The following is a 26132-nucleotide window of genomic DNA, read 5'->3' on the forward strand; positions in this document are numbered from 1 at the left end:
GAGTGCTGTCCTGTCGGAGGGTCAGTACTGAGGGAGTGCTGCACTGTCGGAGGGTCAGTACTGAAGGAGTGCTGTGTTGTCGGAGGGTCAGTACTGAGGGAGTGCTGTGTTGTCGGAGGGTCAGTACTGAGGGAGTGCTGCACTGTCGGAGGGTCAGTACTGAGGGAGTGCTGCACTGTCGGAGGGTCAGTACTGAGGGAGTGCTGTCCTGTCGGAGGGTCAGTACTGAGGGAGTGCTGCACTGTCGGAGGGTCAGTACTGAGGGAGTGCTGCACTGTCGGAGGGTCAGTACTGAGTGAGTTCCGCACTGTCGGAGGGTGAGTACTGAGGGAGTGCCGCGCTGTCGGAGGGTCAGTACTGAGGGAGTGCTGCGCTGTCAGAGGGTCAGTACTGAGGGAGTGCCGCACTGTCGGAGGGTGAGTACTGAGGGAGTGCCGTACTGTCGGAGGGTGAGGACTGAGGGAGTGCCGTACTGTCGGAGGGTCAGTACTGAGGGAGTGCAGCACTGTCGGAGGGTCAGTACTGAGGGAGTGCCGCGCTGTCGGAGGGTCAGTACTGAGGGAGTGCCGCACTGTCGGAGGGTCAGTACTGAGGGAGTGCTGTGTTGTCAGAGGGTCAGTACTGAGGGAGTGCTGTGTTGTCAGAGGGTCAGTACTGAGGGAGTGCTGTGTTGTCAGAGGGTCAGTACTGAGGGAGTGCTGTGTTGTCAGAGGGTCAGTACTGAGGGAGTGCTGTGTTGTCGGAGGGTCAGTACTGAGGGAGTGCTGTGTTGTGGGAGTGTCAATACTGAGGGAGTGCTGTGTTGTCAGAGGGTCAGTACTGAGGGAGTGCTGTGTTGTCAGAGGGTCAGTACCGAGGGAGTGCTGTGTTGTCAGAGGGTCAGTACTGAGGGAGTGCTGTGTTGTCAGAGGGTCAGTACCGAGGGAGTGCTGTGTTGTCAGAGGGTCAGTACTGAGGGAGTGCTGTGTTGTCAGAGGGTCAGTACCGAGGGAGTGCTGTGTTGTGGGAGTGTCAATACTGAGGGAGTGCTGTGTTGTCAGAGGGTCAGTACCGAGGGAGTGCTGTGTTGTCAGAGGGTCAGTACTGAGGGAGTGCTGTGTTGTCAGAGGGTCAGTACCGAGGGAGTGCTGTGTTGTCGGAGGGTCAGTACTGAGGGAGTGCTGTGTTGTCGGAGGGTCAGTACTGAGGGAGTGCTGTGTTGTCAGAGGGTCAGTACCGAGGGAGTGCTCTGTTGTCGGAGGGTCAGTACTGAGGGAGTGCTGTGTTGTCGGAGGATCAGTACTGAGGGAGTGCTGTGTTCTCGGAGGGTCAGTACTGAGGGAGTGCTGTGTTGTCAGAGGGTCAGTACTGAGGGAGTGCTGTTTTGTCGGAGGGTCAGTACTGAGGGAGTGCTGTGTTGTGGGAGTGTCAATACTGAGGGAGTGCTGTGTTGTCAGAGGGTCAGTACTGAGGGAGTGCTGTGTTGTCGGAGGGTCAGTACTGAGGGAGTGCTGTGTTGTCGGAGGGTCAGTACTGAGGGAGTGCTGTGTTGTCGGAGGGTCAATACTGAGGGAGTACTGTCCTGTCGGAGGGTCAGTACTGAGGGAGTGCTGCACTGTCGGAGGGTCAGTACTGAGGGAGTGCTGTGTTGTCGGAGGGTCAGTACTGAGGGAGTGCTGCACTGTCGGAGGGTCAGTACTGAGGGAGTGCTGTCCTGTCGGAGGGTCAGTACTGAGGGAGTGCTGCACTGTCGGAGGGTCAGTACTGAGGGAGTGCTGCACTGTTGGAGGGTCAGTACTGAGGGAGTGCTGCACTGTCGGAGGGTCAATACTGAAGGAGTGCCGCACTGTCGGAGGGTCAGTACTGAGGGAGTGCTGTGTTGTCAGAGGGTCAGTACTGAGGGAGTGCTGTGTTGTCGGAGGGTCAGTACTGAGGGAGTGCTGTGTTGTCAGAGGGTCAGTACTGAGGGAGTGCTGTGTTGTCAGAGGGTCAGTACTGAGGGAGTGCTGTGTTGTCGGAGGGTCAGTACTGAGGGAGTGCTGTGTTGTTGGAGGGTCAGTACTGAGGGAGTGCTGTGTTGTCGGAGGGTCAGTACTGAGGGAGTGCTGTGTTGTCAGAGGGTCAGTACTGAGGGAGTGCTGTTTTGTCGGAGGGTCAGTACTGAGGGAGTGCTGTGTTGTGGGAGTGTCAATACTGAGGGAGTGCTGTGTTGTCGGAGGGTCAGTACTGAGGGAGTGCTGTGTTGTCGGAGGGTCAGTACTGAGGGAGTGCTGTGTTGTCAGAGGGTCAGTACTGAGGGAGTGCTGTGTTGTCAGAGGGTCAGTACTGAGGGAGTGCTGTGTTGTCGGAGGGTCAGTACTGAGGGAGTGCTGTGTTGTTGGAGGGTCAGTACTGAGGGAGTGCTGTGTTGTCGGAGGGTCAGTACTGAGGGAGTGCTGTGTTGTCAGAGGGTCAGTACTGAGGGAGTGCTGTTTTGTCGGAGGGTCAGTACTGAGGGAGTGCTGTGTTGTGGGAGTGTCAATACTGAGGGAGTGCTGTGTTGTCAGAGGGTCAGTACTGAGGGAGTGCTGTGTTGTCGGAGGGTCAGTACTGAGGGAGTGCTGTGTTGTCGGAGGGTCAGTACTGAGGGAGTGCTGTGTTGTTGGAGGGTCAATACTGAGGGAGTGCTGTCCTGTCGGAGGGTCAGTACTGAGGGAGTGCTGCACTGTCGGAGGGTCAGTACTGAAGGAGTGCTGTGTTGTCGGAGGGTCAGTACTGAGGGAGTGCTGTGTTGTCGGAGGGTCAGTACTGAGGGAGTGCTGCACTGTCGGAGGGTCAGTACTGAGGGAGTGCTGCACTGTCGGAGGGTCAGTACTGAGGGAGTGCTGTCCTGTCGGAGGGTCAGTACTGAGGGAGTGCTGCACTGTCGGAGGGTCAGTACTGAGGGAGTGCTGCACTGTCGGAGGGTCAGTACTGAGGGAGTGCTGTCCTGTCGGAGGGTCAGTACTGAGGGAGTGCTGCACTGTCGGAGGGTCAGTACTGAGGGAGTGCTGCACTGTTGGAGGGTCAGTACTGAGGGAGTGCTGCACTGTCGGAGGGTCAGTACTGAGGGAGTGCTGCACTGTTGGAGGGTCAGTACTGAGGGAGTGCTTCACTGGACACCACCATGCACACTGCCCTCGACCCTATCTGTTGTGGGCTGCTGCCCAGGAATGAGGAGCCCATGGAGTTGCCTCATTAATCACCACCTGACCCTCCCCCCTCCCCCGCCCCCTGTGCTGTCCCCTGACTCCGCACTCTAATTGGCACCAGCTCAGCTCCTAATGGACATTTTGACATCTCCCTCTCCCCCACTCTCTCCCTCTCCCCTGCTCTCTCCCTCTCTCCCTTTCTCTCTCTCTCCCTCTCTCCTGCTCTCTCTCTCCCTCTCTCCCTCTTTCCCTCTCTCCTGCTCTCTCCCTCTCTCCCTTTCTCTCTCTGTCCCTCTCTCCTGCTCTCTCTCTCCCTCTCTCCTGCTCTCTCCCTCTCTCCCTTTCTCTTTCTCTGCCTCTCTCCCTCTGTCCCTCTCTCCTTCTGTCTCCCTCTCTCCCTTTCTCCCTCTGTCCCTCTCTCCTGCTCTCTCCCTCTCTCCTTTTTTCTCTCTCTCCCTCTGTCCCTCTCTCCCTCTCTCTCTCTCTCCCTCTGTCCCTCTCTCCCAACTCTCCTTCTCTCCCGCTCTTCTTCTCTCCCGCTCTCCTTCTCTCCCGCTCTCTCTCTCTCTCCCAACTCTCCTTCTCTCCCGCTCTCCTTCTCTCTCACTCTCCTTCTCTCCCGCTCTCCTTCTCTCCCGCTCTCCCGCTCTCTCTCTCTTCCTCTCTCCCAGCTCTCCTTTCTTCCTCTCTCCCACTCTCTCTCCCTCTCTCCCTTTCTCCTTCTCTCCCTCTCTCCTGCTCTCTCCCTCTCCTTTTTTCTCTCTCTCCCTCTGTCCCTCTCTCCCTCTCTCTCTCTCCCTCTGTCCCTCCCACAACTCTCCTTCTCTCCCGCTCTTCTTCTCTCCCGCTCTCCTTCTCTCCCGCTCTCTCTCTCCCTCTCTCCCAGCTCTCCTTCACTCCCGCTCTCCTTCTCTCCCACTCTCCTTCTCTCCCGCTCTCCTTCTCTCCCGCTCTCTCTCTTCCTCTCTCCCTCTCTCCCTCTCTCCCAGCTCTCCTTCTCTCCCGCTCTCCTTCTCTCCTGCTCTCCTTCTCTCCCGCTCTCCCGCTCTCTCTCTCTTCCTCTCTCCCACTCTCTCTCCCTCTCTCCTTCTCTCCCTCTCTCCTGCTTTCTCCCTCTCTCCCTTTCTCTCTCTCTGCCTCTCTCCCACTCTCTCTCTCCCTCTCCTGCTCCCTGTTTCTGGAACGATAACCTCTCTCCCGGAAGCCGCAGCTCCCTCTGACACTGCTGTGTCCCTCCTGGTCCAGGTCCACCCTGACCACATAATGACAGAATGGTTAAGCTCGAGACCGAGTGTTTACCACAGAGCGCGTGCGAGTGGGCAGTAAATGACAGGCTGGCAGTTGTGTTCTGAGGTCTGGCGAAGGGTATAATTAGTCGGGGAGGGAAAGGAGTCATTTGTGTGTGTGTGTGTTCGCGTGTGTGTGTCAGAATCATCCCGGGACAGTGTAGTAACACAAACACCACCACCGAAAGCAACATCAGCAGGGGCTGTCTGAAGACTCAGCGCCTTGGGGAGGTGAGTAGAGAGGAGACAGAGAGAGAGAGATAGACACTCTGCCGAGAGTGGGCTCCCAGGTAAGTCCAATAGCAGCATCAGGAAGGGGTGGGCTGCAGGGCGGAGAGCAAGGGTCATGGGTGCGAACGTCAAGACCCTGGTTTCACTGTTACTCTCTCAACGCGGGCCTCCAAATAAACCTTTTTTATTCATGGGATGTGGGCATCGCTGGCCAGGCCAGCATTTATTGCCCATCCCTAATTGCCCTTGAGAAGGTGGTGGTGAGCTGCCTTCTTGAACCGCTGCAGTCCATGTGGGGTAGGTACACCCACAGTGCTGTTAGGAAGGGAGTTCCAGGATTTTGATCCAGTGACAGTGAAGGAACGGCGATATAGTTCCAAGTCAGGATGGTGTGTGACTTGGAGGGGAACTTGCAGGTGGTGGTGTTCCCATGTATTTGCTGCCCTTGTCCTTCTAGTTGGTAGAGGTCGCGGGTTTGGAAGGTGCTGTCGAAGGAGCCTTGGTGCATTGCTGCAGTGCATCTTGTAGATGGTACACACTGCTGCCACTGTGCGTCGGTGGTGGAGGGAGTGAATGTTTGTAGATGGGGTGCCAATCAAGCGGGCTGCTTTGTCCTGGATGGTGTCGAGCTTCTTGAGTGTTGTTGGAGCTGCACCCATCCAGGCAAGTGGAGAGTATTCCATCACACTCCTGACTTGTGCCTTGTAGATGGTGGACAGGCTTTGGGGAGTCAGGAGGTGAGTTCCTCGCCTCAGGATTCCAAGCCTCTGACCTGCTCTTGTAGACACGGTATTTATATGGCTACTCCAGTTCAGTTTCTGGTCAACAGGGGCTGAATGGCTTCCTCCTCTTCCTAAGGGACTGCCACACTGTCGGATACTCTTCCGGCCTCTTGCCCATCCCCCGATTCCCATCGCTCCACCATTGGCGGCCGTGCCTTCAGCTGCCTGGGGCCCTAAGCTCGGGAATTCCCTCCCTAATCCTGTCCGCCTCTCTCAGTGTCTCATTGTGCCCGTTAGTGACTCCTGTCAAGTCCCTCGGGAAGGGTTTATTACCTGGATCTTGCTGTGTAAATGCAAGTTTCTGTCGTTTATGGATCCTGGAGGGAACCCATCCTTTGTATGAGATTCCCCCAGTGCCTGTTGGTTAACCAGTCACCTGGACGGACCCGGGATCGTACCTGGTGAAGGAGATTGTTCCCTGGTGTCAGTTGTCTCAGGGTGGCCCTGCCAGCATTTCTGCTCTCCCTGTGAGTGTGTTGGTGGCTGCATCAATTAGGAGGGAGTGAGACATTTAATTCTCTCTCATTGTGGTTTATCTTCAGAGAATGTTCCAGTATATTTCATAGTGGGTTTGCTCGGTGTGGCTTCAGTTCATCCAGAGAGATAGAGGGAGAGAGAGAGACAGAGAGAGAGACAGAGCGAGGGAGAGAAAGACAGAGAGAGAGGGGGAGAGAGAGAGAGAATGAGAGAGAGAGAGATAGAGGGAGAGAGAGATAGAGAGATAGGGGGGGAGAGAGAGAGAGACAGAGAGAGAGCGAGAGAGAGAGAGAGGGGGAGAGAGGGAGAGCGCGAGAGGGAGCGAGAGAGATAGAGGGAGAGAGAGATAGAGGGAGAGAGAGAGAGACAGAGAGAGAGAGAGACAGAGCGAGGGAGAGAAAGACAGAGAGAGAGGGAGAGATGAGAGAGAAGGAGAGAGAGAGATAGCGGGAGAGAGAGCCAGAGAGATAGAGGGGAGGGAGAGAGAGAGACAGAGAGAGAGAGGGGGAGAGAGGGAGAGCGGGGGAGAGAGAGACAGAGAGACAGAGAGAGAGAGACAGAGACAGAGATAGAGAAAGAGAGGCGGAGAGAGAGAGAGAGAGACAGAGCGAGAGGGGGAGAGACTGAGAGACAGACAGAGACAGAGAAAAAGAGAGAGAGACAGAGAGAGACAGAGAGGAGAGAGAGATAGAGGGAGGGGGAGAGAGAGAGATAGAGGGAGAGAGAGATAGAGGGAGAGAGAGAGAGAGGGAGAGAGAGAGCGGGGGAGAGAGAGAGAGACAGAGAGAGAGAGAGAGAGAGAGAGAGAAAGAGAGGGGGAGAGAGAGAGAGACAGAGACAGAGAAAAAGAGAGAGAGACAGAGAGAGATAGAGAGGGAGAGGGAGAGGGAGATAGAGGGAGAGAGAGAGAGGGAGAGAGAGAGAGCGGGGAGAGAGAGAGAGAGAGAGAAAGAGAGACAGACAGAGAGACAGAGATAGAGAAAGAGAGGGGGAGAGAGAGAGAGAGAGACAGAGCGAGAGGGGGAGAGACTGAGAGACAGACAGAGACAGAGAAAAAGAGAGAGAGACAGAGAGAGAGAGAGATAGAGGGAGGGTAGAGGGAGGGGGGAGAGAGAGAGAAGGAGAGAGAGGGAGGGAAAGCGTGACAGAGGAGAGCAGGAGAGAGAGACAGAGAGAGAGAGAAAGACAGAGAGAGAGGGGGTGAGAGAGAGAGGGAGAGGGAAAGAGGGAGAGGGAGAGAGATGGGGAAAGAAAGAGAGGGGGAGGCAGAGAGAGAGGGGGATTGAGAGACAGAGAGACAGAGACAGAGATAGAGAAAGAGAGGGAGAGAGAGAGAGAGAGGGAGAAAGAAAGACAGAGAGAGAGAGACAGATAGTGAGAGAGATAGTGAGGAGGGAGAGACAGAGAGACAAACAGAGACAGAGAGAGACAGAGACAGAGAGAGACAGATACAGAGACCTAGAGACAGAGAGTGACAGAAAGAGAGACAGACAGAGAGACAGACAGAGCGGATGAGAGAGAGAGACAGTAAGTGAGATAGAGAGAGAGATAGAGATGGAGACAGAGAATGGCTGAAAATGACAGATAGAAACAGGGAGACAGAGAGACAAAAAGAGACAGGGAGACAGAGCGTGACAGAGTGATAGAGACAGCAAGGGACAGAGATCGAGGGACTGAGAGAGACAGAGAGAGATGGAGAGAGAGAGAGGCAGATGAAAAGTCAAGGAGAAACAGTAAGAGGGGCAGAAAGACTGAGGGAGAAAGAACGAGAGACAGAGAGAGGGAGAGAGAGATGCAGAGAGAGAGAGAGACAGAGAGACAGACCAAGAGGGACAGAAAGAGATGGAGAGAGGGGGATAGAGATAGAGAGAGAAAGAGAGAGAGACAGAGAGGGGGAAAGAGGGAGAGGGACAGTGACAGATGACGAGAGAGAAGCAGAAGAGTCAGACAGAGAAGGACAGAGAGAGACGGAGAGAGGGGAACAGAGAGAGAGACAGGCAGAGAGAGACAGAGAGAGAGAGAGAGAGAGGGACAGAGAGAGAGACAGACAGAGAGAGATAGGTAGAAGACAGACAGAAAGCGAGGGACAGAGGGAAACGGAGAGAGACAGGCAGGGAGAGGGACAGAGAGAAAGATGGAGAGAGGCAGAGAGAGGGACAGAGAGAGAGACAGACAGAGATAGGTAGAAGACAGACAGAAAGAGGGGGACAGGGTGATACAGAGAGAGAGAGGCACGGAGAGGGACAGAGAGAGATGGAGAAAGAGGAAGGGGAAGCGACAGAGAGAGAGGGACGGAGAAAGAGGGAAAGAGAGAGACAGAGAGAGAGAGACAAAGAGAGGGGCAGAGAGAGAGAGCGAAGGAGAGAGGAAGAGAGAGGGACGGGAAGAGAGAGGCAGGGAGAAGGACAGAGAGAGACGGAAAGAGATGGAGAGAGGGACAGAGAGAGACAGAGAGAGGGGCAGAGAGAGAGAGCGAAGGAGAGAGGAACAGAGAGGGACGGGGAGAGAGAGGCAGGGAGAAGGACCGAGAGAGACGGAAAGAGATGGAGAGAGGGACAGAGAGAGACAGAGAGAGGGGCAGAGAGAGAGGGAGAGAGGGACAGAGAGAGGCGGAGAGAGGGACAGAGAGAGACAGAGAGAGGGACAGAGAGAGAGGGAGAGAGGGACAGAGAGAGAGGGACAGAGAGGGACAGAGAGAGACGGAGAGGGACAGAGAGAGACAGAGAGAGAGGGAGAGAGGGACAGAGAGAGACGGAGAGAGATGGAGAGGGACGGAGAGAGACAGAGAGGGACGGAGAGAGACAGAGAGGGACAGAGAGAGATGGAGAGAGACAGAGAGAGATGGAGAGAGACAGAGAGAAGGACAGAGAGAGACGGAAAGAGACGGAGAGAGGGACAGAGCGAGACAGAGAGAGGGACAGAGAAAGAGGGAGAGAGGGACAGAGAGAGACGGAGAGAGATGGAGAGACAGAGAGAGAGAGAGAGACAGAGAGAGTGGGACAGAGAGAGACAGAGAGAGTGGGACAGAGAGAGACAGAGAGAGGGACAGAGACAGAGAGAGAGAGGGACAGAGAGAGACAGAGAGATTGGGACAGAGAGAGACAGAGAGAGGGACAGAGAGAGACAGAGAGATTGGGACAGAGAGAGACAGAGAGAGGGACAGAGAGAGACAGAGAGAGAGAGAGTGGGACAGAAAGAGACAGAGAGAGGGACAGAGAGAGACAGAGAGAGAGAGAGAGGGACAGAGAGAGACAGAGTGACGGAGAGAGAGAGATGGAGAAAGACAGAGAGAGGGACTGAAGGAGTTTGCAGAAAGCTAGCTGTGAAGGTTATCAGTGTAAGGAGCCACTCTGAGTGACAGTGCTGCTTTCTCTCAGTGAATCAGGTGGATTTGCCTCCGTTTGTGGCTGACCCTGGCTGTTAGGAGTTTTGGACAGGGCCTGATCGAGTCTTTCATCAACTTGGAGGTGATCAGGGCCCAGCGAAGCTTACAGTTTGTCACAGAGTCCAACACCAAGAGTATTGAGAACCCTGCACAGGCCTGGCTGATGTCCAGCTTCCCAAACTGCTGGAAATCTGGCAGTTTGTGAAAGTTTAGCTCTGTGTAAAGCTGTGGTCACTCTCAGACATCGGTCATGGTCAGGCCGTCTCTCCCTCTCTCCCTCTCTCCCTCGCCCTCACTGAGTCACAATTACCATCCCCAACCCAGAGACAAGAGCCCCACTATCTCAAAACAACACTCCCCCCCACCTCGATCCGTCAGAGAGCACTCAGAGAGGCGTGCAGGGGCTGGAGGAGGTTACAGAGATAGGGAGGTGTGTAGGGACTGGAGGAGGTTACAGAGATAGGGAGGGGTGTAGGGGCTGGAGGAGGTTACAGAGATAGGGAGGGGTGTAGGGGCTGGAGGAGGTTACAGAGATAGGGAGGTGTGTAGGGACTGGAGGAGGTTACAGAGATAGGGTGGGTTGTAGGGGCTGGAGGAGGTCATAGAGATAGGGAGGGGTGTAGGGGCTGGAGGAGGTTACAGAGATAGGGAGGGGTGTAGGGGCTGGAGGAGGTCATAGAGATAGGGAGGGGTGTAGGGACTGGAGGAGGTTACAGAGCTAGGGAGGGGTGTAGAGGCTGGAGGAGGTTACAGAGCTAGGGAGGGGTGTAGAGGCTGGAGGAGGTTACAGAGATAGGGAGGGGTGCAGGGGCTGGAGGAGGTTACAGAGATAGGGAGGGGTGTAGGGGCTGGAGCAGGTTGCAGAGATAGGGAGGGGTGTAGGGGCTGGAGCAGGTTGCAGAGATAGGGAGGGGTGTAGGGGCTGGAGGAGGTTACAGAGATAGGGAAGGGTGTAGAGGCTGGAGGAGGTTACAGAGATAGGGAGGGGTGCAGGGGCTGGAGGAGGTTACAGAGATAGGGAGGGGTGTAGGGGCTGGAGCAGGTTGCAGAGATAGGGAGGGGTGTAGGGGCTGGAGGAGGTTACAGAGATAGGGAAGGGTGTAGAGGCTGGAGGAGGTTACAGAGATAGGGAGGGGTGTAGGGGCTGGAGGAGGTTGCAGAGATAGGGAGGGGTGTAGGGCCTGGAGGAGGTTACAGAGCTAGGGAGGGGTGGAGAGGCTGGAGGAGGTTACAGAGATAGGGAGGGGTGTAGGGGCTGGAGGAGGTTGCAGAGATAGGGAGGGGTGTAGGGGCTGGAGGAGGTTACAGAGATAGGGAGGGGTGTAGGGGCTGGAGGAGGTTACAGAGATAGGGAGGGGTGTAGAGGCTGGAGGAGGTTACAGAGATAGGGAGGGGTGTAGGGCCTGGAGGAGGTTACAGAGCTAGGGAGGGGTGTAGAGGCTGGAGGAGGTTACAGAGATAGGGAGGGGTTTAGGGCTGGAGGAGGTTACAGAGATAGGGAGGGGTGTGACGACTGGAGGAGGTTACAGAGATAGGGAGGGGTGTAGGGGCTGGAGGAGGTCATAGAGATAGGAAGGGGTGTGACGACTGGAGGAGGTTACAGAGATAGGGAGGGGTGTGAAGACTGGAGGAGGTTACAGAGATAGGGAGGGGTGTGAAGACTGGAGGAGGTTACAGAGATAGGGAGGGGTGTGAAGACTGGAGGAGGTTACAGAGATAGGGAGTATTGTAGGGGTGGAGGTATTGAGGGAGGAATTTTCTCACTCTCTGTGTCTCTCTGTTTTACCCCCAGGATGAAGAAGTTGATGCATCTCAGGTTCCTTTTGCTTGTTGCTCTGTGTCCAGTGCTGCATGGTAAGCACAGCCTCCTCACGTCCCTCCGAGGGTCAGTCTTGATTGATCATCTGGATTCAGGAAGGCTCCCCCACCCCGCCTTCGTTTTGGAGGCAGGTGCATAGTGCGATCCCACGCCTCTGAATAGTGAGGCCCTGGATGGGAAAGGGATGGAGTCTCGGGCTGAGGGGCCGAATGGGATTTGCCGGTGCGGCGGAGGGGGGAGTAGGGGGAGGGTGATTGGAGGAGATCGGGATACGGGGATGGAGTGGGGAGGTGGAGAGGGACAGAGGGGCCCCGGAGCGCATGGGCGCAGGTGCCTGAGGGTGGACGGACAGGGAGAGCGGGTTATCATTGGAAGCAGACGCGGCACTTGCCTTTATTGGCCGAAGCTGGAGCGGAGAGTGGGGGAGGTTACGCTGCAGGCTGGGATCACTTCCTTCTGGGCCAGCAGGAGCTCAATGGGCCGAATGGCCTCTTCATGCTTCGAGGAGGGTGCGGTAGGGGCCGTTGGGGGCGGGGGCGGAGGTGGAGGAGAGATATTGAGGGGAAGAGGTTGTGTTGGAGATAGTGATGGGGTTTGTGGTTTTTGCTGACAATGTTCTGTGGTCTCCCCTCAGCTGACAATTGGAATTGGTGCTACACCAACAAAAAGTGCGGTAAGTTGACTGAAATGCTTTAAGACGTCTTTAGTCCCCACTCCCCATCCCCAGTGTCAGCTGCTCCCCGGCTCCCCCCCCCCCCCTCCCCCGACCCCTTCAACGGGAAAATGGACATTGATGGGCGAGGTAGGCCTCAGGCCTCAAGCCTCGGGCTGACTTTACTCCGGATTCTTCAGCAGCCTCAAGCAAGAGGGCTTCCCCTCTCCTCCTCCTCCGGCCTCCTCCCCTTCCCCGTTGCCATGGAGGCGGGAGAGGCCCCGGCAGCCCGCGCGTCAAGCGCCAATGGAGCCTGAGGCCTAACTGCAGGCCTGAGTGTAGAAGCCTGCCACCTTCCCCCACTCCCCCCCACAGCCGCCTCCTCCAACCTGGATTTCCCGCCGGTCATCCTGCCTCTGCTTGTTTCTCTTCCCTCCAGGTCCCAGGACGTGGGCCAGGATTTCCCGGGCCTGCTCGGGCCTGCGGCAGTCTCCGATCAACATCCAGACGTCAAGGGCCATCGAGAAATCCAGCCGGAGGCCACTGCGCATCGAGAGGCCTTTCCATAGGATACGGGCGACTCTGGTGAACAATGGCCATAACTGTGAGAATCACTGGAGTTATGTGGTGCTAAAGAGGTTATCGGACAAGTAACTGAATTGCAACAAACACACAAACACACACACACGCGGAGCAAGAGAGGTCCAGGCTGCATTCCCGGCCTACTGCTTACTTAACTGATCCAACACCTGGTGTGGTAATGAGTATCACCAACACATACACACACACACTGACACACACACACACACACTGACACTGACACACATATAGACACACACACACACACACACACACTGACACACACACACACACACTGACACTGACACACACACACACACACACTGACACACACACACGTCCTGGTCACAGGTATGCTAAGACTAATTCTTTATTCTTTGCAATTTCAAACTTGCTTTGTTTATCAAATGTTAAATGTCTCTTGCTTTCTGTCTTTCACTTTTCCTTTCTCTCTCTCTCTCTGTCTCTCTCTCTCCCTGTCTCTCTCTGTCTCTCTCAGTCTCTCTCTGTCTCTCTCTCTGTCTCTCTGCTCTCTTTCTGTCTCTGTCTCTCTCTCTGTCTCTCTCTGTCTCTCTCTCTGTCTTTCTCTCTCTCTCTGTCTCCCTCACTCTCTCTGTCTCTCTCTCTCTGTCTCTCTCTCTCTCTCTGTCTCTCTCAGTCTGTCTCTCTCTCTCTCTCAGTCTGTCTCTCTCTCTGTCTCTCTGTCTCTTTTTCTGTCTGTCTGTCTCTCTGTCTCTGTCTGTCTCTCTGCTCTCTTTCTGTCTCTGTCTCTCTCTGTCTCTCTCTCTCTGTCTTTCTCTCTCTCTCTGTCTCCCTCACTCTCTCTGTCTCTCTGTCTCTCTCTCTCTCTCTGTCTCTCTCAGTCTGTCTCTCTCTCTCTCAGTCTGTCTCTCTCTCTGTCTCTCTGTCTCTTTTTCTGTCTGTCTGTCTCTCTGTCTCTGTCTGTCTCTCTGCTCTCTTTCTGTCTCTCTGTCTCTCTCTGTCTCTCTCTCTCTGTCTTTCTCTCTCTCTCTGTCTCCCTCACTCTCTCTGTCTCTCTCTCTCTGTCTCTCTCTCTCTCTGTCTCTCTCAGTCTGTCTCTGTCTCTCGCTCAGTCTGTCTCTCTCTCAGTCTGTCTCTCTCTGTCTGTCTGTCTCTGTCTCACTCTTTCTCTCTTTCTCTCTATTTCTCTATCTCTCTGTGTCTGTCTCTCTCTGTCTCTCTATCTCTCTGTGTCTGTCCTTCTCTGTCTCTCTATCTCTCTGTGTCTGTCCTTCTCTGTCTCTCCCTCTCTCTGGAGATAGTGGAAGGGTTTGACATAATCTCCCATTCTTCCCTTGATACAGGGGGAGGTGCCAGAGGATTGGGATCTTGGGCTTCATGAACAGAGACATTGAGGCCAAAAGCAGGGAAGTCATGCTGAACCTTTATAAAGCTCTGGTTGGGACACAACTGGAGTATTGTGTCCAGTTCTGGTCACCACACTTCAGGAAGGATGTGTGGGTCCTTGAGAGGGTGCAGAGGAGATTTACACAGAATGGTTCCAGGGATGGGGGATTTGAGTTACGAGGTTAGGTTGGAAAAGCTGGGGTTGTTCTCCTTGGAGCAAAGGAGATTGAGGGGTGATTTAATAGAGATGTCCAAGATACTGACGGGTTTCGAGAAGTTAAACAAGGAAAAACTGTTCCCATTAACTGATGGTACAAGGACTGGGAGACACAGATTGAAGATTTTGGGTAAGAGATGCGGTGGGGGGTGGGGGGAAGGGATGTGAGGGAGAACTTTTTTACACAGTGGGTGGTAATGATCTGGAACTCACTGCCCACGAGGGAGGTGGAAGTGAAGACGATCAATGATTTCTAAAGGAAACTGGATGGGTAATTGAGGGAAATTAACTTGCAGGCTACAGGGATCGAGCGGGGGAGTGGGACTGAGTGGATTGCTCTGCAGCAGACCAGCATGGACTAGATGGGCTGAATGGCCTCATTCTGTGCTGCAAATGGCTCTATGACCCTCTCTCTGTCTCTCTCTGTGTCCCTCTCCCTCTCTCCCACCCTATGTCCTCCTCCATGCTCTGTTGCCCTGTCTAACTCCATCTCTCCCTGTAGACCACGTGGTCCCGCACTACCCGGTGCTGATGTACGGTGGCGGGCTCCCGGGAATCTTCAGATTACTCCAGTTTCACTTCCACTTCGGAGACGGATCGAGACTGGACCGGGGCTCGGAGCACACAATCAACCATCGGGCATATCCGGTGGAGGTGAGAGAGGGGTTCAGTGGGGAGAGAGAGAAAGAGAGATTGGGGCAGAGAGAGACTGGGGGACAGAGAGAGACTGGGAGAGCGAGAGAGAGAGAGACTGGGGTAGAGAGAGACTTGGGGATAGAGAGAGACTGGGAGAGCGAGAGAGAGAGAGACTGGGGTAGAGAGAGACTTGGGGAGAGAGAGAGACTGGGGGATAAAGAGAGACTGGGAGAGCGAGAGAGAGAGAGAGACTGGGGTAGAGAGAGACTGGGAGAGCGAGAGAGAGAGAGACTGGGGTAGAGAGAGACTTGGGGATAGGGAGAGACTTGGGGATAGAGAGAGACTGGGAGAGCGAGAGAGAGAGAGACTGGGGTAGAGAGAGACTTGGGGAGAGAGAGAGACTGGGGGATAAAGAGAGACTGGGAGAGCGAGAGAGAGAGAGAGACTGGGGTAGAGAGAGACTTGGGGAAAGAGAGAGACTGGGAGAGCGAGAGAGAGAGAGACTGGGGTAGAGAGAGACTTGGGGATAGAGAGAGACTTGGGGATAGAGAGAGACTGGGAGAGCGAGAGAGACTGGGAGAGCGAGAGAGAGACTGGGGGAGAGAGAGAGAGAGAGACTGGGGCAGAGAGAGAGAGACTGGGGGAGAAAGAGACTTGGGGAGAGAGAGAGAGACTGGGGCAGAGAGAGAGAGACTGGGGGAGAGAGAGAGACTGGGGCAGAGAGAGAGACTGGGGGAGAGAGAGTCTTAGGGAGAGAGAGAGATTGGGGCAGAGAGAGAGACTGGGGGAAGAGAGAGACTTGGGGAGAGAGAGAAAGACTGGGGCAGAGAGAGACTTGGGGAGAGAGAGAGAGACTGGGAGAGTGAGAGAGAGACTGGGGCAGAGAGAGAGACTGGGGGAGAGAGAGAGACTGGGGCAGAGAGAGAGATTGGGGGAGAGTGAGAGATGGACTGGGTCAGAGAGAGAGACTGGGAGAACGAGAGAGAGACTGGGGCAGAGGGAGAGACTGGGGGAGAGAGAGAGACTGGGACAGAGAGAGAGACTGGGGCAGAGAGAGAGAGACTGGGGCAGAGAGAGAGAGACTGGGGAGAGAGAGAGACTGGGGAGAGAGAGAGATGGACTGGGTCAGAGAGAGAGACTGGGGGAGAGAAAGAGAGACTAGGGGAGAGAGAGAGAGAGACTGGGGCAGAGAGAGAGATTGGGGGAGAGAGAGAGACGGGGGGGAGATAGACCCGGGGAGAGAGAGACTGGGAGAGGGAGAGAGAGAGAGACTGGGAGAGAGAGAGAGAGAGACTGGGGTGGGGAGAGAGAGAGAGACTGGAGAGAGAGAGACTGGGGGAGAGAGAGAGACTGGGGGAGAGAGAGAGAGAGCGATGGGACAGAGAGAGAGACTGGGTGAGAGAGAGAAAGACTGGGAAAGAGAGAGAGACTGGGGGAGAGAGAAAGACTAGGGGAGAGAGAATCTGGGGGGAGAGAGCGAGAGACTGTGGAGGAGAGAGAGAAAGACTGGGGGGAGAGAGAGAGAGACTGGGGGAGAGAGAGAGACTGGGGATAAAGAGAGAGACTGGGGGGAGAGAGAGAGAATGGGGGAGAGAGAGACTCAGAGAGAGAGAGAGAGAGACTGGGGAGAGAGAGAGACTGAGGGAGAGAGAAACTGGGGAGAGAGTGAGTGACGGGGGGGAGAGACGGAGACTGGGGCAACAGAGAGCCTGGGGGAGAGAGATAGACTGCAGGGAGAGAGAGAGGCTGCAAGGGGAGCGAGAAAGTGGTGGGGAGAGAGAGAGAATTGCGGAGAGAGAGACTGGGGGAGAGAGAGACTGGGCGGTGAGAGAGAGAGAGAGATAGAGACTGGGGAGAGAGAAAGAGAGAGAGACTGAGGGAGAGAGACACTGGGGGAGAGCGAGAGGCTGGGGGTAGAGAGAGACACTGGGGGGAGAAAGAGAGAGACACTGGGGGAGAGCGAGAGGCTGGGGGTAGAGAGAGACACTGGGGGGAGAAAGAGAGAGACACTGGGGGAGAGCGAGAGGCTGGGGGTAGAGAGAGAGAGAGAGACCTGGGGTGCGAGAGAGAGACTGGGGTGAGAGAGAGGCTGGGGGAGAGAGAGGTGCATGGGAGAGAGTGAAAGACTAGGGGGAGAGATAGAGAGACAGAAAGCGACTGGGGGCAAAGAGAGACACTGGGGAGATAGAGAGACTGCGGGGAGAGAGAGAGATTGCAGGGACAGAGTGTGAGAGTGGGTAAAGAGAGAGAGACTGGGAAAGAGAGGGAGAGAGACTGGGGTGAGAGAGAAAGGGAGAGAGACAGAGAGAGAGAGAGAGAGAGGGAGATAAAAAGAGATAGGGCGAGAGAAAAAGAGAGAAACAGAGATTCAGAGAGATAGGCAGAGACAGAATGAGAGAGAGTCTTCGAAAGAGGGACACAGAAAGAGAGAGTGAGGAGGAAGAGAGAATGAGAGAGACAGAGTCAGGGAGAGACAGAGAGAGAGATAGTGTGGAAAGAATGAGAGTCACGGAGAGGCAATATGACAGAATTGTACAGAGTGATGGGAAAACTGATCTTTCCTCTCTGAGACCTGTTTGTACTTGTTACAGATGCACCTGGTGTTCTGGAATATCAAATATCGCAGTTCAGAAGTGGCAGTTAAATCTCCCGAGGGACTTAGTGTTCTCGCTGTCTTCTTCAAGGTAGGAAAACTTGCACGTGTGCATGAACACACTGCACTTTAAACAGTGTCCCTGACGGAGAGACTCCCTCTTTAAACAGGGTCCCTGACGGAGAGACTCCCTCTTTAAACAGGGTCCCTGATAGAGAGACTCCCTCTTTAAACAGGGTCCCTGACGGAGAGACTCCCTCTTTAAACAGGGTCCCTGATAGAGAGACTCCCTCTTTAAACAGGGTCCCTGATAGAGAGACTCCCTCTTTAAACAGGGTCCCTGACGGAGAGACTCCCTCTTTAAACAGGGTCCCTGATAGAGAGACTCCCTCTTTCAACAGTGTCCCTGACGGAGAGACTCCCTCTTTAAACAGGGTCCCTGACGGAGAGACTCCCTCTTTAAACAGGGTCCCTGATAGAGAGACTCCCTCTTTAAACAGGGTCCCTGACGGAGAGACTCCCTCTTTAAACAGGGTCCCTGATAGAGAGACTCCCTCTTTAAACAGGGTCCCTGACGGACAGACTCCCTCTTTAAACAGGGTCCCTGATAGAGAGACTCCCTCTTTAAACAGGGTCCCTGACGGAGAGACTCCCTCTTTAAACAGGGTCCCTGATAGAGAGACTCCCTCTTTAAACAGGGTCCCTGATAGAGAGACTCCCTCTTTAAACAGGGTCCCTGATAGAGAGACTCCCTCTTTCAACAGTGTCCCTGACGGAGAGACTCCCTCTTTAAACAGGGTCCCTGACGGAGAGACTCCCTCTTTAAACAGGGTCCCTGATAGAGAGACTCCCTCTTTAAACAGGGTCCCAGATGGAGAGACTCCCTCTTTAAACAGGGTCCCTGACGGAGAGACTCCCTCTTTAAACAGGGTCCCTGATAGAGAGACTCCCTCTTTAAACAGGGTCCCTGACGGAGAGACTCCCTCTTTAAACAGGGTCCCTGATAGAGAGACTCCCTCTTTAAACAGGGTCCCTGATAGAGAGACTCCCTCTTTAAACAGGGTCCCTGATAGAGAGACTCCCTCTTTAAACAGGGTCCCTGACGGAGAGACTCCCTCTTTAAACAGGGTCCCTGATAGAGAGACTCCCTCTTTCAACAGTGTCCCTGACAGAGAGACTCCCTCTTTAAACAGGGTCCCTGACGGAGAGACTCCCTCTTTAAACAGGGTCCCTGATAGAGAGACTCCCTCTTTAAACAGGGTCCCTGATAGAGAGACTCCCTCTTTAAACAGGGTCCCTGATAGAGAGACTCCCTCTTTCAACAGTGTCCCTGACGGAGAGACTCCCTCTTTAAACAGGGTCCCTGACGGAGAGACTCCCTCTTTAAACAGGGTCCCTGATAGAGAGACTCCCTCTTTAAACAGGGTCCCAGATGGAGAGACTCCCTCTTTAAACAGGGTCCCTGACAGAGAGACTCCCTCTTTAAACAGGGTCACTGATGGCGAGACTCCCTCTTTAAACAGGGTCCCTGATAGAGAGACTCCCTCTTTAAACAGGGTCCCTGATAGAGAGACTCCCTCTTTAAACAGTGTCCCTGACGGAGAGACTCCCTCTTTAAACAGGGTCCCTGATAGAGAGACTCCCTCTTTAAACAGGGTCCCAGATGGAGAGACTCCCTCTTTAAACAGGGTCCCTGACGGAGAGACTCCCTCTTTAAACAGGGTCCCTGATAGAGAGACTCCCTCTTTAAACAGGGTCCCAGATGGAGAGACTCCCTCTTTAAACAGGGTCCCTGACAGAGAGACTCCCTCTTTAAACAGGGTCCCAGATGGAGAGACTCCCTCTTTAAACAGGGTCCCTGATAGAGAGACTCCCTCTTTAAACAGGGTCCCTGATAGAGAGACTCCCTCTTTAAACAGGGTCCCTGACGGAGAGACTCCCTCTTTAAACAGGGTCCCTGATAGAGAGACTCCCTCTTTAAACAGGGTCCCAGATGGAGAGACTCCCTCTTTAAACAGGGTCCCTGATAGAGAGACTCCCTCTTTAAACAGGGTCCCTGATAGAGAGACTCCCTCTTTAAACAGGGTCCCTGACGGAGAGACTCCCTCTTTAAACAGGGTCCCTGATAGAGAGACTCCCTCTTTAAACAGGGTCCCAGATGGAGAGACTCCCTCTTTAAACAGGGTCCCTGACAGAGAGACTCCCTCTTTAAACAGGGTCCCTGACGGAGAGACTCCCTCTTTAAACAGTGTCCCTGACAGAGAGACTCCCTCTTTAAACAGGGTCCCTGACGGAGAGACTCCCTCTTTAAACAATGTCCCTGACGGAGAGACCCCCTGTTTAAACAGGGTCCCTGACGGAGAGACTCCCTCTTTAAACAGGGCCCCTAACGGAGAGACTCCCTTTTTTTAAACAGTGTCCCTGATGGAGAGACTCCCTCTTTAAACAGGGTCACTGACGGAGAGACTCCCTCTTTAAATAGGGTCCCCAACGGAGAGACTCCCTCTTTAAACAGGGCCCCTGATGGAGAGACTCCCTTTTTAAACAGTGTCCCTGATGGAGAGACTCCCTCTTTAAACAGGGACCCAGTCGGAGAGAGACTCCCTCTTTAAACAGGGGCCCTGACGGAGAGACTCCCTTTTTAAACAGTGTCCCTGATGGAGAGACTCCCTCTTTAAACAGGGTCCCAGTCGGAGAGAGACTCCCTCTTTAAACAGGGTCCTTGACGGAGAGACTCCCTCTTTAAATAGGGTCCCCAACGGAGAGACTCCCTCTTTAAACAGGGGCCCTGACGGAGAGACTCCCTTTTTAAACAGTGTCCCTGATGGAGAGACTCCCTCTTTAAACAGGGTCCCAGTCGGAGAGAGACTCCCTCTTTAAACAGGGTCCTTGACGGAGAGACTTCCTCTTTAAGCAGGGTCCCAGACAGAGAGACTCCCTCTTTAAACAGGGTCTCCAATGGAGAGACTCCCTCTTTAAACAGGGTCCCTGACGGAGAGACTCCCTCTTTAAACAATGTCCCTGACGGAGAGACTCCCTGTTTAAACAGGGTCCCTGACGGAGAGACTCCCTCTTTAAACAGGGCACCTAACGGAGAGACTCCCTTTTTAAACAGTGTCCCTGATGGAGAGACTCCCTCTTTAAACAGGGTCACTGACGGAGAGACTCCCTCTTTAAATAGGGTCCCCAACGGAGAGACTCCCTCTTTAAACAGGGTCCTGACGGAGAGACTCCCTCTTTAAACAGGGTCCTCGATGGAGAGACTCCCTCTTTAAACAGGGTCCCAGTCGGAGAGAGACTCCCTCTTTAAACAGGGTCCCTGACGGAGAGACTCCCTCTTTAAACAGGGTCCTGACGGAGAGACTCCCTCTTTAAACAGGGTCCTCGATGGAGAGACTCCCTGTTTAAACAGGGTCCCCGTCAGAGAGACACCCTCTTTAAACAGGGTCCCCGTCGGAGAGACTCCCTCTTTACAAAGGGTCCCTGACGGAGAGACTTCCTCTTTAAGCAGGGTCCCAGACGGAGAGACTCCATCTTTAAGCAGGGCCCCCCGACGGAGAGACTCCCTTTTTAAATAGGGTCCCAGACGGAGTGAGTCCCTCTTTAAACAGGGTCCCTATCAGAGAGACTCCCTCTTTAAACAGGATCCCTGACGGAGCGACTTCCTCTTTAAGCAGGGTCCCTGACGGAGAGACTCCCTCTTTAAACAGGGTCCCTGACGGAGTGACTACCACTTTAAACAGGGTCCCCGATGGAGAGACTCCCTCTTTAAACAGGGTCCCTGTCGGAGCGACTCCCCCTTTAAACAGGGTCCCCGATGGAGAGACTCACTCTTTAAACAGGGTTCCCAACGGAGAACGTCCCTCTTTCAACAGGGTCCCTGACAGAGAGACTCCCTCTTTAAACAGGATCCCCGACGGAGAGACTCCCTCTTTAAACAGGGTCCCTGATGGAGTGGCTCCCTCTTTAATTATGGAAGATTGTACATTTTGGAATATAATTCTCACCCTTGTATTCTCTCTCCTCGAACAGGTGACATCTCGGTCAAACCCTGCCCTCGACCCGATTGTCAAACTCCTCCCACATGTGGGTTACAAGGGTAGGTCTGCGAGAAATGTAACTGATTTAATATAAAACTTCCCTTTCCACTAGGTCAGAGTCCACTGACCCACCTCCTCCCCATATCCCTCACTCCCACCTCCTCCCCATCTCCCTCACTCCCACCTCCTCCCCATCTCCCTCACTCCCACCTCCTCCCCATCTCCCTCACTCCCACCTCCTCCCCATATCCCTCACTCCCACCTCCTCCCCATCTCCCTCACACCCACCTCCTCCCCATATCCCTCACTCCCACCTCCTCCCCATATCCTTCACTCCCACCTCCTCCCCATCTCCCTCACTCCCACCTCCTCCCCATCTCCCTCATTCCCACCTCCTCCCCATATCCCTCACTCCCACCTCCTCCCCATATCCCTCACTCCCACCCACCTACTTCCTCCCCATAACCCTCTCTCCCACTGACCCACCTCCTCCGCAGATCCCTCACTCCCACCTACCCACCTCCTCCCCATATCCCTCACTTCCATCTCCTCCCCATATCCCTCACTCCCACCTACCCACCTTCTCTCCATATCCCTCACTCCCACCTCCTCCCATATCCCTCACTCCCACCTACCTACTTTCTCTCTGTATCCCTCACTCCCTCCCCCTCCTCCTGCACATCCCTGACTTGCACCCACCCACCTCCTCTCCATATCCCTCACTCCCACCCACCCACCTCCTCTCCATATCCCTCACTCCCACCTACCCACCTTTTGCCCATACCTCTCATTCCTACCGACCCACCTCCTCCCCATATCCCTCACTCCCACCCACCTACTTCCTCCCCATAACCCTCTCTCCCACTTACCCACCTCCTCCGCAGATCCCTCTCTCCCACTTACCCACCTCCTCCGCAGATCCCTCACTCCCACTTACCCACCTCCTCCGCAGATCCCTCTCTCCCACTTACCCACCTCCTCCGCAGATCCCTCACTCCCACCTACCCACCTCCTCCCCTTATCCCTCAATCCAAACAGAAACAGTTTCTCCTGATTTCCTCCATCAAAACCCCCTCGTCATTCTGAACGTCCCGATTAAATCTGTCCTTAACCTTCTCTGCTCGAAGGAGAACAATCCCAGCTTCTCCACACTCTCCCCATTAACTGAAGTCCCTCATCCCTCGGACAATTCTGGTCAGTCTATTCCGCACTCTCTCCAAGGCCTCAACATCCTTACTAAAGTGTGTTTCCTCAAGAATTTAAAGTCATTTTGTACAATCTGTGAGGCTCCAGCCCAGGGAATGCTAACACTCTTTAATCTTCTCTATTCTACTTCAGGTCAAACCAGGACCCTATCCCTGAATCTCGATAAGATCATTCCCTGGGAAATAGAAACATTTTATCGGTATAAAGGTTCTCTCACTACTCCACCCTGCACGGAAAATGTCATCTGGACGGTTGTGAAAAAACCCATGCACATGTGTATTTCCCAGGTATGGGACAGTTAGCAACTCTCACGATAGTCTCAGAGGGAGGGGAGGACAGGGAGCTTGTGGTGCCCGGGCAAGATAACAGCATGAGAAATAGTGGCAGGAGAAGGCCATTCAGCCCCGTGAGCCTGCTCTCTCAGTACTGACCCTCCAACAGTGCGGCGCTGCCTCAGTACTGACCATCCAACAGTGCGGTGCTCCCTCAATACTGACCATCCAACAGTGCGGCGCTCCCTTAGTACTGACCATCCAACAGTGCGGCGCTCCCTCAGTACTGACCCTCCGACAGTGCAGCACTCCGTCAGTACTGACCCTCCGACAGTGCGGCACTCCCTCAGTACTGACCCTCCGATAGTACAGCACTCCCTCAGTACTGAAACATTGACACTACAGCACTCCCTCAGTACTGACCCTCCGACAGTGCAGCACTCCCTCACTACTGCCCCTCCGACAGTCCAGCACTCCCTCAGTACTGAAACATTGACACTACAGCACTCCCTCAGTACTGACCCTCCGACAGTGCAGCACTCCCTCACTACTGCCCCTCCGACAGTCCAGCACACCCTCAGTACTGACCCCCCCACAGTGCAGTACTCCCTCAGTACTGACCCTCTGACAGGGCAGCACTCCCTCAGTACTGACCCTCCAACAGTGCAGCACTCCCTCAGTACTGACCCTTCGACAGTGCAACACTCCCTCAGTACTCACCCTCCAGCAGTGCGGGACTCCCTCAGCACTGACCCTCCAGCAGTGCGGGACTCCCTCAGTACTGACTTTCCAACAGTGCGGCGTTCCCTCAGTACTGACGCTCCAACAGTGCAACACTCCCTCAGTACTGACAGTCCAACAGTGCAGAACTACATTAGTACTGACCCTCCAACAATGCAGCACTCCCTCAGTACTGACCCTCCGACAGTGCAGCACTCCCTCAGTACTGACACTCCGACAGTGCGGCACTCCCTCAGTTCTGACACTCCGACAGTGCAGCACTCCCTCGGTTCTGACACTCCGACAGTGCAGCACTCCCTCAGTACTGACACTCCGACAGTGCAGCACTCTCTCAGTTCTGACACTCCGACAGTGCAGCACTCCCTCAGTTCTGACACTCTGACAGTGCAGCACTCCCTCAATTCTGACTCTCCGACAGTGCAGCGCTCCCTCAGTACTGACCCTCTGACAGTGCAGCACTCCCTCAGTACTGACCCTCCGACAGTGCAGCGCTCCCTCAGTACTGACCCTCTGACAGTGCAGCGCTCCCTCAGTACTGACCCTCTGACAGTGCAGCATCCCCTCAGTACTGACCCTCCGACAGTGCAGCACTCCCTCAGTACTGACCCTCCGACAGTGCAGCGGAGAGCTCCCTCAGTACTGACCCTCTGACAGTGCAGCATCCCCTCAGTACTGACCCTCCGACAGTGCAGCACTCCCTCAGTACTGACACTCCGACAGTGCGGCACTCCATCAGTCCTCACACTGGGAGGGTTCACTCTGACTATGTGCGCCTAGTCTCTGACGTGTGAACGTGTAATTTTGTGACTTGTAGTTGGAATGAGGGAGGGAGAGGGGAACAGAGTGTGCCATGTCTTCTCGAGTGACTATCTCTGATGGGGTCTGTGGAGCAAACACTAAACACTGACCTCCTTGTTTAACAGTACAAGACATTTGTTAACACTTTGACCTGGGACAGCAACATCTACCGGCCTGTGCAACCCCTGAATGGACGAAAGGTGGCCGTTTATGATGATTGACCTCTGACCTTTCCGGGTGACCCTTTGCCGTGAGCTCACAGAGGGACATCCTAAAAGTAACAATGGAGAGAAAAATCTTGTCACATGTTGTAGCTAAATGAGAGAGAAAATTGCTAAATAAATGGAGTAAAGATTGCACTGCTCTTTTATGCATTTTCTCAGCAGACGTGTGGTGCTTTGCAAGTAAATAATTATGAATAAATCCTTTACAAATCACTCTTTTGGCCTCAGTTCACTGAATGTGTCTAATTCTGTTCGCCAAATTTTAGTAAGGATGTCGATGCCTTGGAGAGGGAGCGGAGGAGACTGACTGTAATGGTCCGAGGAATGAGGGATTTCAGTCAATGTGGAGAGACTGGAGAAGCTGGGATTGTTCTCCTCGGAGCAGAGAAGGTTAAGAGGTGATTTAATCGGGACGTTCAGAATGACGAGCGGGTTTCGATGGAGTAAATGAGGAGAAACTGTTTCCAGTGACAGGGGGGTCGGTAACCAGAGGGACACAGATTTAAGATTATGGGTAAAAGAAGCAGAGGGGGAGATGAGGGGAAATGTTTTTTAACACAGTGAGTTGTTGTGATCTGGAACGCGCTGCCTGAAAGGGCGGTGGAAGCAGATTTAGTGGGAATTTCAAAAGGGGAATTGGAGAAATACTCGAAGGGGTAAAACCTGCTGGGATATGGGGGGGGTGGTGGGGGGGAGGATGGAGCAGTGAGAGGGAATGTGGGACAGGGTGAATGGGCCGATTGGCCTTGTTCACGGCCACATCATCGAGGATTAATGCCTACGTTTAAATGTATGAGTCGTGCAAATTGCTTCAGCTTTCACACAGCCACCCTGTATCAAATAACGCACAGCTCAATAGAATATTCTGGATGGAGGCCAGGACTAACAGCAGTTCGATTGTAACCATGCTCCCCACCTATGTTTTGTCTGAGCTAATGGATTGGGAAATGTTACTTAAAGGGATGACGGTGGATAGGCAATGGAAAACCTTTAAAGAGTGCATGGATGAACTGCAAAACGTCTGGCGCAAAAGTAAAATGGGAAAGGTAGCCAAACCATTGCTTACAAGGGAAATTAGAGATAGCATTAGATCCAAGGAAGAGGAATAGAAATTTGCCAGGAAAAACAACAGAGCTGAGGATTGAGAGCAGTTTCGAATTCAGCAAAGGAGGACCAAGGGATTGACTAAGAAGGGGAAAATAGAGTACGAGAACAAGCTTGCAGGGAACATAAAAACTGACTGTAAAAGTTTCTTTAGGTACGTGAAGAGAAAAAGATTGGTGAAGTCAAATGTAGGTCCCTTCCAGTCAGAAACAGGGGAATTTATTATGGGGAATAAAGAAATGGCTGACCAACTAAATGCATACTTTGGTTCTGTCTTCACAAAAGAGGACACAAATATCAGACCAGAAATGTTGGGGAACACAGGGCTTAGTGAGAGAGAGGAACTGAAGGAAATCAGTATTAGTAGGGAAATGGTGTTGGGGAAATTGATGGGATTGAAGGCTGATAAATCCCCAGGACCTGATAATCTACATCCCAGAGTACTTAAGGAAGTGGCCCTAGAAATAGTGGATGCATTGGTGGTCATCTTCCAAGATTCTATAGACTCTGGAACAGTTCCTACAGATTGGAGGGTAGCTAATGTAACCCCACTATTTAAAAAGGGAGGTAGAG

The 26132-nt window shown here is 53.9% G+C and overlaps 1 protein-coding gene across 1 annotated transcript; it reads left to right on the plus strand.

Annotated features, from left to right (window-relative positions):
• Positions 1-292: 292 nt before the first annotated feature.
• LOC137345270 (carbonic anhydrase 2-like) lies at positions 293-24668 on the plus strand. Its single transcript, XM_068008747.1, has 9 exons — positions 293-317; positions 11103-11164; positions 11764-11802; positions 12221-12385; positions 14448-14599; positions 17173-17265; positions 21207-21273; positions 22553-22707; positions 24357-24668. Exons 2-9 carry the CDS (start codon positions 11104-11106, stop codon positions 24450-24452), a joined length of 828 nt encoding a protein of 275 aa, XP_067864848.1. The 5' UTR covers positions 293-317; position 11103; the 3' UTR covers positions 24453-24668.
• Positions 24669-26132: the final 1464 nt, after the last annotated feature.

Source organism: Heterodontus francisci, chromosome 28, assembly GCF_036365525.1.
Source record: "Heterodontus francisci isolate sHetFra1 chromosome 28, sHetFra1.hap1, whole genome shotgun sequence".
Lineage (NCBI taxonomy): Eukaryota > Metazoa > Chordata > Chondrichthyes > Heterodontiformes > Heterodontidae > Heterodontus > Heterodontus francisci.

Coding starts and splice junctions, on each gene's coding strand:
- LOC137345270 (XM_068008747.1), top strand. CDS start 11,104: ATGAAGAAGTTGATGCATCTCAGGTTCCTTTTGCTTGTTGCTCTGTGT. Junction 12,386..14,447: donor GGTGAACAATGGCCATAACT/GTGAGAATCACT, acceptor CTCTCCCTGTAG/ACCACGTGGTCCCGCACTAC. Junction 21,274..22,552: donor CCCACATGTGGGTTACAAGG/GTAGGTCTGCGA, acceptor ATTCTACTTCAG/GTCAAACCAGGACCCTATCC.